The 17320-nt window shown below is 38.0% G+C and overlaps 1 protein-coding gene across 1 annotated transcript in view; it reads right to left on the bottom strand.

Annotated features, from left to right (window-relative positions):
- The window catches only part of sardh (sarcosine dehydrogenase), a 49439-nt gene extending 32413 nt beyond the window's left edge, over positions 1-17026 (bottom strand). The window contains exons 1-8 of the mRNA XM_042508865.1: positions 16837-17026; positions 14620-14809; positions 13362-13498; positions 12943-13121; positions 9937-10116; positions 8994-9117; positions 8583-8683; positions 4607-4711 (exon numbers count right to left, since the gene is read on the bottom strand). Of these exons, the coding sequence (XP_042364799.1) occupies positions 4607-4711; positions 8583-8683; positions 8994-9117; positions 9937-10116; positions 12943-13121; positions 13362-13498; positions 14620-14804 (1011 nt within the window). The 5' untranslated portion in view covers positions 14805-14809; positions 16837-17026. The remainder of the gene's footprint in view (positions 1-4606; positions 4712-8582; positions 8684-8993; positions 9118-9936; positions 10117-12942; positions 13122-13361; positions 13499-14619; positions 14810-16836) is intronic.
- Positions 17027-17320: the final 294 nt, after the last annotated feature.

The following is a 17320-nucleotide window of genomic DNA, read 5'->3' as shown; positions in this document are numbered from 1 at the left end:
GTCAATTATGGAACATACAGCAACGACATACTGATCTTAGTATAAAGGCGCTCTTACAAGGGGCACATCTTCCCTTTAGACAAAGTAATGAAAAATTATGAAAAAAAATACAAATTAGTGACAGATGAGTAAAACAGGGTTTAATTACAGAATGCTAATGTAAAAATTTGTGTCATTTTGTATTATACATATCTTTTTTTAAGTTAAAAAACAGATTAATTCCAGGACATTTTCAAAAACCTGCAATACACTGACACTGCTGACCATTAAATACTATTGGATGGACTGGAAAATTTGGTTGGATTCTCCAGGATGGTCTTAGACTGGTTCAGGTACTATCTGAAAAACAGGGACTGTTTTGTCTCAAATGGCACCAACAGATCTGAGCAAGCTAGCACAATGTGTGTGTACCTCAAGGTTCAATTCTGAGCCCTCTCCAGTTCAACCGCTACGTAAAAATATTGTTTACCACAACTATGTAGGCGACACTCAAACATACATGTGCAAATTTGCCTTTGTATAAATTAAAAATTATGATTTAATTGGACTATTTTCTGGTCAGGTGATTAATGTAATGTTAACATTCACTATATTTAAGCTCTGTTTGAGTCTCTGAGAATGAATTCTCTGTAGTTTCCTCCCCACGAGCAATCACTTTCATATTGTCAAATAACACATTGTGATTATATAAACATTTATTATAGCCAATTTAAAAAAAAACAAAACAAAACACTCAGGTCTGGCTTTTTTTTCTTAATTTTTCCCTACTAAGTGAAGTGGCACTACTGCGGTGGATTGTTGGATATTTTATGTTCACCTCAAGGCCAATGTTATCAAGGCTGATGTGCTCTTTTGTTCCTAATCACTGTTGACAAGAAAACTGTGAACTTCAATCCAAGTCATCACACATGACTGTAGACTACCAACTGTATGAGTAAGACACACACGGCAGCCACAGCACAATCCTGTAGCATCTGTTGAATGGACTCTTCTTCACCAGAGAATAAACATCTGTCAAATCCCTCTCAGTTCCCTCTCCAAGTCTTAATTTGCTCCCATCTGGACCTCAGCAACTCCCTCCTTGTCAGCCGGGCCAAAATGGAGCCTTTAGCTCCTACAGCTCATGCCGAGCAGTGCCGACCGCCTCGACTTAAAATTCTCCCCTCCTACACTAATCTGACTGACTCAGGGTGCTCAGATTGAAAAGTCCAGCACACCAGCAGCGATTTTATCAGTCATGCATTTCTCTCTATATCCTGGTACTGAACTGGTAATCCTTTCACTCAAACTTCTCCATCTCCTCCACAGTGAAATGCAATTCAGGAAATCAGTCATTCTCTTACATACAGCACTTCTCATTGCAGACATATCACGCTGGATGATCAACCTACAGCCTAACATGGTAAATATGTTGAATGCAAGTGATTCTTAAGTTGGTAGTCTGCAGTCAGACACAAGTGCTCAAGGAGAAAGGAGTTCCTGTGGCTTTACAATTTGTGTCAGCATTGACACTTTCAGTTTCGATTAAGACTTGAATGTCACATGGATGTGCGTGCTGATGGTAGCTGCTTTCATGTGAACAAAGAGTTTCTGCATTAGTACGGAGCACTGACACTCAACCGGAGTATCTGAGGAGCAGCGTTCTTTGTCCTAGCCGCCACACTTCTCTCAATCCCTCCCAAGCCATCGATCCTGCTCATCTTCACTCAGTAGGCACTCTCTATTCTCTTCGTCTCCCTGCTAATTCTCCTTTCTCCATCTCCTCTTTCTTCCTCCATTCGCCTAAAGACATCAAAGCAATGCTCAGCTGCAGAATGAGAACAAAAGACGCTGCTTCCGTACAAAGAAATCCTTTAAAATGTAAAAACCACTGAGGAGTCTTTAGACAGGCAGCCAGCCAGACAGAATGACTAAAGTCATGAAGTCAGTATTATCGGTGTCCTGCAAAAACCCTGTCTGGTGCCTTTCATAAAAACTGAGAGTATATATTTTGCTATTCTTTTACATTTCTTTGGGTTTGACAACTTGTATTAAAGACAGAGAGATATCTTTTGTACGTGTATTTTCATCTTTCTCTCTTTCACTCCACTGGGATGCGGTCGTCCTCAGCTGACATTTCTGTCTGTTGGAGGCTAGAATGAAGACACTGACATAATTTAAACTAGAAGACAAGTAATCCATTGGTACCAACCATGCCAAGCTAGCTGACATGGGAAGGGGGTTAAATAAAGCTCCAAATTTAGGCAGAATTTTGCAGAGGGAAAAACTAACATGCCCATTTTCACCTACTAGCATCCCTTTTACAGATATACCCTAGTCCCATTCAGTTTTGGACCAAAACATGCAGCTTTTTCCATGCAGTACAAATCTGTTATTTTCACCTATTGTATTTGAATATTTTTGCATTTTGGAATCCATGAACAGCCTTGGAATTGCATAAATTAGGCATTACTGGAGAGCTGAGACTCATGTAAATTCAATTTGCCCAACTGTATTCATGTGGGATGATGTTAGTCCCCATAGCAGCTATTTCAATGTGGAATTTTTTAATGGACATCAGTGCATAAACTAACCTATTGTGACCTCTTGTATAATCACAGCCTCACGAAACTTTACAAGCACAAACCAGAGACATATTGCATTTAGGGATGTATGTTTTTCACGGGTATGTTGACAATAAGGCAGTTTCCAGAACAAAAGTGCATGCCATCCAATTGCCAAAAAATGCAATACTTAAAGACATTTACAAATGTTAAAAGTTCTTGAAATCAAATCACAACATGTGGTACTCTGAAGGGATTTTTGACCTTTTTTTATTTCTGGTCAAAAATACTTTTAGCATTAAATCTGTGTAACAATAAGTAGCCAAAAGTTGCTGCAAAAACTTAGGAGACATAATTGAGCACAGCAATCATAATCTAAGCCCCTATATACTCTTAACTAGGAGGTTGAATATGCCCGGAACCAAAAAAAAAAAAAAAAATGTTTATTACATACTTATAGAAAGAAAAAATTGACGCACAGTGCTGAGTCATGTCTTAAATCAATTGTCAGGTTCTCAGCTTTCAGAGGATGTACACCACTTCTATGTGGAGTATACTGTTGACCTGCTGTCTCCCCCTAAATATTCCTCTGTCCCCCCAAAAAACACAAAAAGGGTCTCCAGTAGGGAGGGAGAGGATGGAAGAGGAAAACATGAACAGGTTGACGAGTCAGTTATGTTTGCTTGTGAATAGTGTGGCTCCAGGATGACATTGCATTGTTAGAGCACAAATTAAAAGGTATAAAAAAGGACTGCATGAGCAATAAAAAGTTACAAGCATAGAACACAAGGACGAGAAAAAGAGCAGAGATGCCTGCCACCAGACCTGCCAGCCTTCTTAACAAACTGCTCTAAAAACCTGTCCTTAAGGAAAGCACATATCCATTAAGGACCACCTGCGGATTTAAAGGCTTTTGTAAAGATCATTCTCCAAAGTCAGCCACCCCTTTAAATAGTCAGACTGTGCGTGAGAGAACGGCCTGTATGATTACCATTTAAAGCTGCCAAGAGTTGTTTGAATAATCTTCTCTCGTCCTCACAGCCTTTTGTATTTTAGAGAAATGCTTGGGTTTTAATGCTCCAATAAAAGCAATTTTACCAGCAGTAGCGCTACGAATGTGGGTGGTGCTAAAAGCAGCTATGGGGTCATTAAAATCAATGGATTTATCTCCTTTGGAGCATGTGTTATGCTCATCAATCTGCCTATTAGAAATGAAATATGGAGTGTACAGGCAATAAGACACCCGAGTTTCACCATGGATGACAACAAAATACTTTTTGATAGCTTACCTCGTTGTTTTTTATAAGAAAAATAAACATTTCAAATGCCCACAATACCTATAAAAACACTGAATTGATAAGGCCCTATCACTAGTGTGAAAAAACATTCATGAGTTTTATTTTTGCATCTCTATTCCCTGTAAGAACTTGCACCACCAGGTACAGTTTAGCCTACACTGCTGCATGTAACGTTCCTTGCACTTTGCCATCTTGAACTTACTTTAAAAAATGTGTTAACATTTTGAGAAATATGCTTTTTGCCAAGAGTGAGATGGGAGGATTAATACAAACTCATGTTTGAACTCTTAATATGAAGCTACAACCCACATTTTTAACTTCAGCAAATTTTTGAATGCAGAACTTTTACTTATAACAGAGTAAATCTTAATTATACTATTGCAACTTTCACTTGAGTGCAGAACCTGAATACCACCTTCCAGTGCTGGGAAATGAGTGAACAAACACACACACAGTTTTATGAGTCCTGTTATGAATATGGTTTGACCTCGAAGCTAATACAGCAGCAGGTAATGAAAACAAGGGAAATGAAGCCAGACTAAATAAGAGATGAGGTCAAACTGACAGAGAGATTGAGAAGTACATAAACAGGATTAAACTTTATTCAGCTTCCTAATAGAAGTATCTGATTTTATGTCAAACAAGACAGACGTGCATCATCAATCTCACTCTGGCACATAGAAAGTCAATATGTGAGGTTTCAGAGTCCCGACGCTATTGACAGTGAATGAGACAGTTAATCATTCAGATCATACTTAGGCTTACCTCATCCCAGAAGATGGGGTTGGCTTCGTAACCACCCACAGATAGGGCGTCACCTTGGAGCCGCAGGTACACTGAGGCATCGTGGTCCCGGACGTTTGGCATGTTCTGTGTGGAAACATTCAAAACATGAATTAGTTCAAGCACATTGTGTTTCAGTGCCAACATGATGAGCAGATTCTTTTTTGTCAACAAGAGGAGGATGAATTGTAAGAGCCTCAGTCCTCTTCCAAGAAATGAATTAATTTGATTGGCAGCTAGAACTGTAAAATCCTCATTCATAATGACACATAGAAAATCAAGTTTATGGCAACATATTTGAATCTGAATCAGCATATGCTTGTCATTTTCATCAGATAATGGACTTGGGTTACAATGGTAAATCATGGCAGAGAAGCACCAGGTCAACAAAAAGCGAGAGATTTTTAGTCTGCGTTTCCAGTCAAAGGTTTGGACACATTTTGGCTTTTGTAAAAATGGGAGATGTTCTTGATAAAATGCTTTCTGTTTGCAAAATATGCAGAAACAAGATAAAAAAACAATGGCAATTTGTCATTTAACTGTTGTGTTAAGTCCTGACCTCTACTATCCAGTACCCAAGTATTTATTTCACACTCTGAAGCCTTGCACTGAATGTTTGTGTAGTTCAGTGTATCATGCTTTTCCAGAGTTTTACCTCCACTACCACTGACAGATGAAGTGAAATACACTGATCATCTCGTAACAATGCAATGTTCTGTTGGGAAACCTTGGGTCCTGGCATTTACGTGGATGCCACCTGACACCCACCAAACACCGTTGCAGACCATGTGCCCTTCCTCATTGTACTCCCTGATGGTAGAGCTGCCCCCCATTTTCTAAGAATTTCCTCAGTTCAGACTAGGTCCTCATAAAAATAAAACTTATTCACAAAGCATCTTAGCCCTTAAAAGAGCTTCTAGGGTGAAAACTGTTAAAGAGTGGAGAGGATGACTTTTAAGAGGCTTAAAAGTTTCTTAAGAGGAGAAAATGGTGGAAAGACAAAGAGACTGGAAAAATATTCTTAAAGTGCTGAATGACAGCAAGTTAATAACTTGCTATGGATTAGATTGTGCAGGGATAATGTATGTGGTTGATCTCATAAGACATGCGCTCACATCTCCCACCCAACACAATAACGATACAAGTAAATGTCAGAAATAACATGATCACAACACTGATGTTATTGGTCTGTCAAACCGTCGATCAGCAGAGTGATCACACGAATAATGACAGCTCTTTCATAAGTTCAAATTGTGACACAGTTCACTTCATTTCCACTGGGTGTCAACGCCTTCCAGGCTCACAAAAGCGCACGCCTTTGACAACTATCACATCTGTTAAAAGACTATGTAATAGCTTGCAAAAGGGTCAATCACACCTCATCAGGTAAACGTTCTTGTCTATTTCTTGTTCAGAGTTGTTCTCAGGACTTTTCTAAATGACCCCTGAAAAAGGACTAGAACTTGGTACTTGGTCTGCAACAGTGTTCGGGTGGGAGTCAGGTGAGATCCATATGAATGCCAGGAACCACAGTTTCCTATCAGAACTTTGTATTGGTGCTCTACATAATTATAGCGTATGTTAAAGAAATATGGAAAATAACAACCATAAGAACCTTTACTGCACCAGTGACATACGTATACCATGACACGTCTTAACAACCAGAGTCTCTTTATGTATAGTACGGCAGCGACTGACACACTATGAAATCTTCTTCAAAAACAAAAACAGACAGAAGCATTAACCCCCGTTGTGTCAGAGTAAATATTCTTGTAGAAGTATCTAATGAATAGTTACACTTTAAGTATGTTGTGTCATTTATATTCAGTCTGTCGTGAGTGCTTTTCATTCCAAAGTCAATTGGCTCTCTGGGTACAAAAACAAAATACCAGTGAGCAAGCTGACATTTGGAAAACGGCACACTACGTATAATAACAGCCAAACTGCTCCTTTCCTCTCTCTTCTGTGCCGAGTACAGTCAGGCAGCTCACTCCATGTGATCAACACTAGACTTCAATACTCTCTCTCCGTCATGCAGATAAAAAACATACACCAGTTACTGTCTGCGAGCTTTTTCAGTTTAAACCTGCAGCAGCCTCTGAGGACAAAAAAACATCGATTCACACACAGACATGTGGTCAGCATGAGATGTTTGACCTGACAAGTTGCACACCCTGTTGGGAACAGATTTCCTGGTAGCATCCGAGTGTGTCACTTTGTGTGTGTGCGGGCCGCTGTCTGTGTACATGATGTAGCAGTAATGCCGGTAAATCTGCTCTTAAACTACATAACACAGAGAAGCTCTGACAGCCTGCCTAAAACCAACAGCCACTAGAGGATGAGCACAGCTATGCATGTGCACACTCAACTAAAACTGATGCGGATGAGATCCACAATCACAGAGATACAGTGGATCACATACACGAGTCAGATATGTGTTATATCTTCTTACAGCGGCGTCCCAATGACCCCTAAAAACACACATCATCAGAATTAAAGGCTATACACAAAACTATATTCCCTTCTCTCACGCAAATACATGCACAAACCTCATTCCTACAGCTCCTAACAGCAGTTTGTAACATTACAGTTGGAAATCTGTAATGTCACAGGGCCCCCTGCTGGTCATACAGACTTAATGCAGATAGATGAAGAAATTTCCGTCTACATGGAGAATTAAAAGATGAGTAAAATCTAAGTTAAATGAGTACTTTGTGCCTGATGATGCCTGAATAGTGTATTTAAAAATCATGCATAATGTAATGCAAGTCTTGTGGCATCTTACAATAATTGTCACAATTAAGGTAATAGTGGCACTCCGTCATTACACACCATCAGATATGGTAGATGTATTAGATGATTCCTCTGCCCTTTGTTTTGAAAAGTTACACGCTGGAAAACTGTCTGAATTGAACTGAATTGAATTGAATTGAACTGTCCAGGCATTTTAAGTGAAGTTAGAGAAAAGTTAAATAACCGATCCAATTTCATTACCTTAAATCAATTAACACATAATTTGAGTTAAAATTGCACACAATATCAAGTTCATGTAATTATCAACTCATCAACACAACCTATAAAAATTATGTTTGCAACTTAAAAGGTTTATCTAGATCAATACATTAGAATTGTTATCCTGCCATCACACATTTAATTAGGCGGGGGTTTTAGGTCCCATGAACTGGCTCTAAAAACGGTCCACATCTGTGAAACAGCCTGCCTGAGGACCTGACAGCAGCAGAGAGGGTTGTTATTTTTTAAAAAGCAAACTCAAGACTTACCTTTTTAGTCTCTCTTTTAGTTTTGGTTTTATTGTACGAAGCACTTTGTTACAGTTTTGTTTATATAAAAAATGCAATACAAATATAGTCTGATTGATTGAAAAATGTAATTTTTGTTTAGAACATAATTTCTGAATATAATTGCAAACAACATACAATTAAACTTGTTTGCAAGGGTGTAGGGTTAATTTTTATGCACCCATGAGTGACTTTAAATCATCGGTTTAAGGTGTCTTTAAGTTTGCCAAATTAAAAGTTTATTACTTTCATGTTTTAATTTTGGGGGACAAACACTTTTCTGCGTTATGAAACAGCCGCAGCTCGATGAGCTTAGAGCAGCCTCTGCAGCTTTCCATTGTCAAAGCATGGCAACCAACTAGAGGATGTACTCCCATGCTGCTCTGAGCGTTTTCAGTGTAAGCATAAACCACAGAAGCTAATTCAGAAACAGCGCTTTTATAATCAGGAGCCTCTTCCATCTTCTGGTGTCTTGTGTTAACAACAATACAAACATTTCCAGCCACAGCTGTGCTGCCAAAGTCAGCATTTTCTTTCAGGATGAAAAAATAATATACAGTATTTGCCAGCACACTAACAGGGCCTACAGAACTGATTAAATTTTGAGTGTATCATGAACTACTGTCAAGTTGTTCAGATATAACACATGGAAGTCCTACCTGTATGCCTTCAATTCTCTCTGTCACCACATAGGCATGATGCATGGCGATAAGAGGCACCTTGACTCCAGCCATTTCCCCCAGCTTGGTGGCCCACACACCTGCACGCAACACCAAAAAGACAAAAATTATGTTAAATCTGAGTAAATGTTATTTGGGCAAACCACCAGTAAATATTGTACCAGATTGTTATTTAGATTAAGTATCAAACTACTTTGCAATCTCACTTTGATATGGAAAATTTGCATCAGAAGGTAGATGCTTCTAAATCTACCCCAAATTTTGACACACTGTCATAAAACATGCTCTAAACAATGTTTATTTCCCATGTCAAATACAACCAAAATGCTTTTAATGTGTGGTTTTGTTGTCTTTGGGATGATTAGTTTCCTGATTTCTTCTGAATCTCACCTGCACAGTTCACAACACAAGGCGTCTCAATGGTCCCATGAGGGGTCTCCACTGCCTTCACCCTCTTCATGCCAAAGTCATCTGTCCGCACTTGGATACCAGTCACAGGGCAGTTCTCGATCACCTGATTTAAAGAGGACAGTGTGCGTTTTATTCACATGCAACACAGAGAAAATGTATAAGATCTGCTCCACCCATGTAAGAGTTTTTTGTAGAGTAAATTCAGCTGATGACAGATTACTACACACTTTCATCGATAAAATTTGTAAACTTCTTCATGACTTTTCAAGGACACATAATTAAAAAAAGATACATTTCTTGTCCTACTTGTCTGGTGTTTTTCAAACGTATCACGTATAAACTCTATTCAAACATAATTTCAGCTAGCTGGCATACATGAAGGGAGAGATGGTACACGGGGAGAAAATGAAGAAACGCACATGATGGTCAACAAAACATCACATCAATGCAAACAAGAGCAATGTTACATGGACAGCTACATGAAATAAATTGCCTCTATTATACATAATGTGGAAGGTTACCCACACAAAATTCTTCTTTAGTTGCCAATTGCTTATTTTTTAAAACAAGCCAATTGGTCTAAATGACTATATCTGGAAAATTTACATGATTCAACATAATGTAAAGCACCAAGACTCAAAACTGCAAAACTGACCTGCAACTTTAATCACATTCACATGACTTCATAAGCTTCTAGTTCTGCTGTTGTATTGTGGCTTTTGGCACATTTAATCCATCTGCTGTTCTAAAACTACAAAAAAAAAATCTAATAAACGCCACAATCTACAAAGAATATCTGATATTTATTTGCTTGACTAGACTGCAATCACAAATATGAGCATGCACTCTGATATATGATGTATAACCATGACTGGATCAAACATTATGTGTACATTATGTATATGTATGTAGTGTACATTACCGTGGCTCCCCTGGCGGAGGCAGCTCTGGTCAGCGTGGTGCAGGTGCCTGCTGGGTCCATGGTGCCGTCTTTTGGTACGTACAAGGTTCCATAAAGATCATCGATGTTCATCAGAGGATACAGGTCTTTGGTCTCCGCAGGTGACAGGACATGGGACTCGATACCGTAAACTTTACCCAGCTGGATATGAGAAGAGATTGTATGTTTTATTGATTATGGTCCTGCGTGAGAGCAATTTTTCCCATTTTAAAGATAATCAGTTTTATCACCTTAATTAACTAGAGAGAGCCTGTTGCGTACGCACACAATTACTTTCTATCAGTTATTGCTCTTTGGTAATTGTGACAACAGGGGCCATTACCTCGGTAATCCTAATATTTATGAGCAATTACTTTCTGGCAGTGCCCTAACTGCCAAAAAATCACTATTTTTTTTTTCTTTTTTTTTTTTTTAGATGTGTTACTTCGAGAAATCGCTGTAGAATATACAATTGTTTAAATGCACTGTATTAGGCAGGGGATATGAAATCTTAAATTAGGTAATCATAAATCACAAGGTCCTTCTGCATAAATAAAAGATGAATTAAAAACTGTGTGTGTTCTTTTTTCATTCAGTTATAAGCATATTCATGTTAATCCCAATAATGAAAATTTGCCACAATCAACTTATTGTTGAGTGTTTTTATTGTGATCAGCAATAAAACTGTACATCGTCCCATTCCTAAACTGTCTGGTTATTGTAAAACCTGTGTTCACATGCAGTAGGCAAGACCAGCAATAATATCACTCTCCTACCTACACACTTATTTTGCTTTTTCTTGAAGCACAAATGTGTATGAATTTTACAAGAAATTTATTTACTTAGCTGATTTATTCAGAGAACTAAATTCTTTTAAATACAAGGATAAGCCTTTATGTGCCAATCTCCTCTGTCATCCCGCCTCAGCTCTATCAGTGATGCTTCATCTGTCTGAAGTGTTTTTGTATTCTTGAAAAATCCCTGTTAGCATTAGCAGCAACTTACTTTGTAGTCGACTAAGTGACACATGTTGCTATAGAAACCATTAAAAGCTATTATGACAGGACCTTGTGCCAGTTAATTACACATTTAAATAACCTCGGCTTATGCATGAGCAGCGGCTGCGTCATTTGAACAATTAACAGGCAGCGACAATAACACACAAGTGTCCGTATATGACCCCGATTCAGCAAATATTAACTGGTTCAGTATCCCCCTCTGTAATTAACATTTAAGCTCTCAGTTTGATCATTTTTCTTCAAACAAATACATAAAGTTTAAAAGTTTATTTTTTTTCTCTTCCACGTTTGACAAAGAAGCAGAGTTTTGCTTTAAATGTAAGGCTGCACATTAGTTATTTTGATTATTTTGACAGAGATTGCGATTACGAAATGAGATGCGATTTTAGTTGGAATGGTAATATTTGCATTTCATTTTCACTGAAAAAAAGACAACGTGGTTTTTGCTGGGGTCTTTACCAAGCAAGCGTGTTCCCTTACATCTGGAATAAGATTTGTTTTCCGGGGCGTCTCTGTAGCACCACTGTGCTTTAGTTATTATGTCTTTTGTATGCACCGTTATCAGAAATTGCAGCTTTGGATATTGCACTTGACCATATTGTGAGTTAGATAATATTTTGGTTAATTGTGCTTCTCGATATAAATGTTTGTTTTATAGACTATTTATAATAACTACATTGCTGAGAAACAACTTGAGTCTTGAGTTTGATGCCATAGACATAAGTCCACACACTGCAACAAGAAATAAAATCAGTCCATATCATAAACAATGTTTAAACTGATTAAATTACTTAAATTTGCAAAAAATAAAAAAACATAACACATATTTCTATGAGAATATATATTTTTGTTCCCAATATGACTATTAATTTGGGGAAAGTTTTGATAAGCTTGCTCTAATGTTTGTCACATTACAAACATTAGAACTACTTACAATGAAATCCAGCCAAACACTAAAGCGGCAACTATTATTCGACTAATCAACTTGTCGAAAATAAATTGATTATCATGCAATCATTTTAGTCTTTTTTTTTCTTTTTAGCAAAAAATGTCAAACGTGCTGGTTTTTATACTTTTTAAATGTCAGAATGTGAAGCTTTTCTTTGTCACACATGATAATAAAGACTAGATTGTCAAATAAAACATACAATTTGAGGATGTCACCTTGGGCAGTGGGAGATTATTAGAAAATGCATTTTTTACTATTTTCCTACATTTTACTGACAAGACAACTAATAATGAAAATAATCTTAAGAAGCAGCCTTACCTTGCAGTAGATAAATATTGTAACTGGGCTACCAAATTATTCAGTTTTTAAATTGCCACCAATCCCTGCATTTCAAAGTTAATCCCGATTAATCTAAAATGTTTTTTTTAATGCATGTTTACAATTCCATTATTTTGCATTTCAAAAGAGTTTTTCAGTCCATATTGACAAGATAACGGAACCAGTTTGTCTTGTTTGGGGAAACAAATAACAGCATTTGCACTTTTCAGGAGTTTCAGTTTAGCTGCTTTCTCTGGTTCATGCAGGTCCTGAATATGTAAAACCTCTGTTCAGATATCTTAAGGTGCTCAAGGAACCCCTGTGAAATGGCCGTGCTGTTTTACCTTGTCAAAATTTAGCCTTACTTTGGAGCATTTTTACCCCCCTCCCAGAGAAATGGGTTGACATGGTTGGTACCACTGGATTCCTTAAGTCTTTAATTTTAAACGATCCAGTATCATCACTGCAGCTTTAAAAACTCAGCCCGGTACAGCCTCTTTAAGACGGGAATGTTGGCCGGGATGGACAGTAATTGACCAGTTAAAAAAAAACAACACGTTCTTTACGAACTTTAATAGCACCACAACTAATTCTTTAACACTGACAGCCATAATTGTATCCATTAATAAGCCTTTAACTGTTTATCAGTGCAATGATATTTTTTCTCACAGTGGCCAAAAATCAAGCAATCTCAGTTCTTACCGACATGAGGCGCTTGTACTCATCCAGCCTCTGCTTGTTGGAAGCAATGAAGAGTCCTCCATTCTGGATCCAGCCTGTGTGGAGGCCTGTCTCCTCTTCCAGGTCTTTGCTGATCACATTTCTGGTGTGGGCCAAGAGCTCTACCTCGACATCACTGGGACGGAGCTGCCACAGCAGGCCTAACAAACAGATACACAGATAGCAGATTTTGAAGTTCTTAGACAGAAATGCATGCACAGTGCGGTGAGCACTTTATCTGCAGAGACCTTAGACTAGACATGAAGTACAGGAGATAGAGCAAAAAAAAAAAAAAAAGATAACGTGGGTAGATAAGAAAAGAGTAAGGGTGAATGGTTTAAACAGTAACAGTGACTCAGAAGTGCTCCTCACACCTTTCCATATTCTATACGCTCCGTTACCTGCAGTGTGCCAGGTGGTGCCAGCAGTCAGTCTGTCCCTCTCCAGCAGAACTGCGTTGGTCAGCCCCATTTTAGCCAAGTGGTAGATGGTCTGACAGCCCAGACTGCCTCCTCCGATCACCACCACATCTGCTGACCTGAGGCAGGTAGCAGTTAACAACAGGTGAGCTGAGAACATGACAACACAACAACACATTTCACTAAAGTCAAAAATGAAAGCTGCCTTTGGGTACTAAAAGGAACAGTTTAACATTTTAGGGAAGACACATTCACCTTGTTATCAAAAGTAAGATAAGCATATCAATACCACATTCATTTCTGTCCGTTAAATATGAAGATAAAGCCCGCAGGCAATGAGCTTAGCTTAGCATACAGGCTAGAGCCCGACTTATATACTGTTCAGCCAATTTTTTTCAGACAATATTGGCCCATCACAGAAATATCAGTATCGGCTTACAGGTTGTCCAATATGCATGTTATAAAAAGTTTGTTTTTAACAGAACATGATGCAAAAAAAAAAAGTAATAATTTAAAATGATCAAATTCCTGATAAAGTTTGCTGTTTCAGTGCACTGATGTCTTTGTGTTTATTTTCAGCTGTAAAATATCTTACCTCCATCACAGATCTTTGTCACAAGTATTTGATAACAACATCTAAGGAATCACTGCATTGCATAATTGCAAATTTATAAAATAATATTGGCCGATATATCAATACTGGTATTAACAAAGTCTACAAATACCTCTAAAGTTTTTGGAAATTCTGGGCACAGCATGCCCGTGTGATCAGAACTGTATATGAAAGAAAGTGACAAGGTGCCTGACCATAAGCAGCACTCATCCATGAAGGAGCTAGAAAATCGTGGACACAGTGTAATTAAAAAACAAAAACAAATGTAAAAACGATAAAATTGAGCGAAAAAAAGAGGGCAGAAAAATACAACAAAATTGAGAGGGATTACTTCTTTCTTCTTACTTTTTTGCACAGAGTGAACCACAGAGCACCTACAATCTGTTCAGGCCATGCAGAGGTCATCATGACCTTTATTCCTCCATCAACTGGTCGGTAATCACAACTGTGTACTGATCCACTGCACAATTCCTCAACTCACTTAGCTATGAACATATTCTTCAGCCTAAATCACTTCATCACGATGTCAAGAAACAAACAGAAGCTGGTCTTAATTTGCAAAAACTACCAGACATCAAATTTACTTTTACAGCACATAAATAAACACTATCCATCCACTAAGCTAACCTGGGTAAAGGTTTAGTGGGTCCAGACGAGGTTCCTTCATTTTGTTTGAGTGTCTTTTCATAAGGGACACTTTTTTCCGTGGTGGGCTCTGAGCTGTAGGACCGAGCGCTTGTCCGGCACAAGGGAGAGAGAGGAGGCCGCACTGCCGACACCACCCGCCGAACCGTGCTCCCAAGGAAGGCCATGGCCCCTGTGGACAGTCAGAGGACACGAATGGACAGAGTGATGATGCAAAAACATGTAGGGGTTGCATTGTGTATAGAGCTGCATGATATGCAAAAAATAAATAATTATATTGGGTGTAATTTCAACAGATATTACGATAACAATATGATTCACCAAATCAGCGGAAACAACGTCTTTTTCTTTATTTTTATTGAAAAATAAAATTTAAATGATGATGATGTGATTTAATTGTGCGGTCTAAATGTGCATAATAATCGAGGTCAGAGTAAAGGCATGAATAATGCAGCCTGTTTTCAAATTTATTTGAAACTTTTTTCTTAACTACACAGCAACATGATGCAGCAGCAGTGTGAATTTGCATATTAGCTAAATATTTACAATCGTGACATAAAGATTTAGGATTTAACATTTTGATTTAATATTTAACATTTTGATTTAATATTTAACATTTAGATTTAACATATCACATTTAGATTTAATATTTAACATTTAGATTTAACCTATAACATTTAGATTTAATTCAAAATGTTTTTATTTTACAGTGATATTATCTTGAACATATTTTTTCACGAAAGAATAAATCTGACAAAGTTTGCAAATATTGCTCTAAATGTGATTAAGAAGTGAATTTGAAAAATTCACACCTATTTTTAATCATGTTTTAAAGTTAAACGTGGAGAAATGCTGCTGTTTCTTTTAGAGTGCACAACTTTACAATCGGCACACCATACATCTTATCTAAAGTGATTAGTCAAATCCAAAGCTTGTGTGCCATTACACTGAATTGTGCATTATTTTATACAACATAGTGGAAGGTTAAAGTCTAGTGTGCAGGATTTAATGACATCTAGTAATGAGCTAAACATGCAGGTAAACTACAATACCCAACATGAAGCTAGTGTTTGTTTTGTCTGTTTTTGGCTGCAGTCGAGCATCATGGCAAACTCCATAGACGAGGACCTGCTCCATATGTAAACAGCTCATCTAAGGTAACTAAAACACACACTATTCTTAGTTTCAGGTGATTATACACAAATAAAAACAAAGTTGTAAAGATTATATATTTAATTTCTGTCATTAGACCCCCCTACATCGTACACACTGGATCTTTAAAAAGTGTGGTAAAACAGGTAGTTTGAGTTAATTTCTTTTTGATTACTATTTTAGATTTCGATCCTCCAGGTTGCAGTTCTGCAGCTGGCTGCAATCTGAGCACTAAAAACCAAATTCCTCTAGTGAGATCAAGGTTCAGAGTTGTATTATCACAGGGAAAACGACTAAGAAGTGAGTTTAACATGGTCAATGAATGACAGTATTGTTTGATCATGATGGTAAAATCACAGTTTTAGAGGGTTCAAAGCAGGCCATCTTGCTAACAAAACCAACACAGAAAATGTACTTCTAGTGATCCAGCTACCCTGATGTTACATCAAACATTATTCATATGAACTGCACCCCAACAAAAAGCAAAGACAACAGAAAGACTTTAGGCTGACAGATTAACTGCACTCAAAGCTCCAGACCTGACTGCAGTAAACCAGTCAGGTCATGTATGAACTGGAAATCAAGAGAAGGCTGACAGGTTTAGTTAAGGGTAACATGTGTGTGGTAGACTGACGAGTAACTATGGACTTTAACACGCACGCTGTTCTTATGCAACCTCATACAACTTTAGTGGTAAAAAATCGCAACAAACTTGACACTGGCTGCGTACAGCATTAAAATAACGGCACACTGCGTTTTTAATGACATGGTGGTCACAGTCGGCGTAAGTTCATTGCACTTGATAATAAGCAAAAAAAAAACAAATTAGCTCATGAACGTAAGAAACGGAACAAGCTTGCTGAACAGGCTGCATGCACTACATCTTAAAGCCACGTCCAGAAATAACAACAACAGCATAAACAGCTGCAAGGGGTAACGTGGCAAAACGCTGAACGCTGCATGCGATCTCTCACACCAACAAGCATTAAACACAGAATAACGTTGAGTTTCATACAGTAACTTTAAGGTTCCGGCATGCACACTTACACTCAGTACCGCCTGCTACGGTCTGTCCCGGAAAATTCACTCGATGCAAAATCTAAAAACACAACGGTTTGCAGAGAGAGGGAACTGAAGTCGCGAAAAATGGCCGAGTACTTGTTTAAAAGAGACCGACAGCGTATGAAAGTGCAGCAGGGCAATAGCTGTGAGATAATAGGTGTAGGACCGCAGTTGTAGTTCCTGTCTAGACCCCTCCTCTCAGTTTCTCAAGAATGTCACCCAAGCGGTCAAACGATGAATACCCGCGCGTGTATCTTATGTACCATAGAGCGTGCAATTTGGCACCAACCCAGAAAAATGATGAGTCAAATAAGGACGCTGCAAATCAAGTGCTGAAGCAACTCAGAATTTCAAATCCCTGCACTTCTCAGAGAACATTTTCAGTTTGCTAATTAATTAGACCCTGCATATATATATATATTGCATATATATATTATATATATATATATAAGCTGCATGCATTGAGAAG

This window comes from Plectropomus leopardus, chromosome 20 (assembly GCF_008729295.1).
Source record: "Plectropomus leopardus isolate mb chromosome 20, YSFRI_Pleo_2.0, whole genome shotgun sequence".
NCBI lineage: Eukaryota > Metazoa > Chordata > Actinopteri > Perciformes > Serranidae > Plectropomus > Plectropomus leopardus.
The sequence above is the reverse complement of the archived record's forward strand: the minus strand, read 5'-3'. Positions and strand labels throughout refer to the sequence as shown.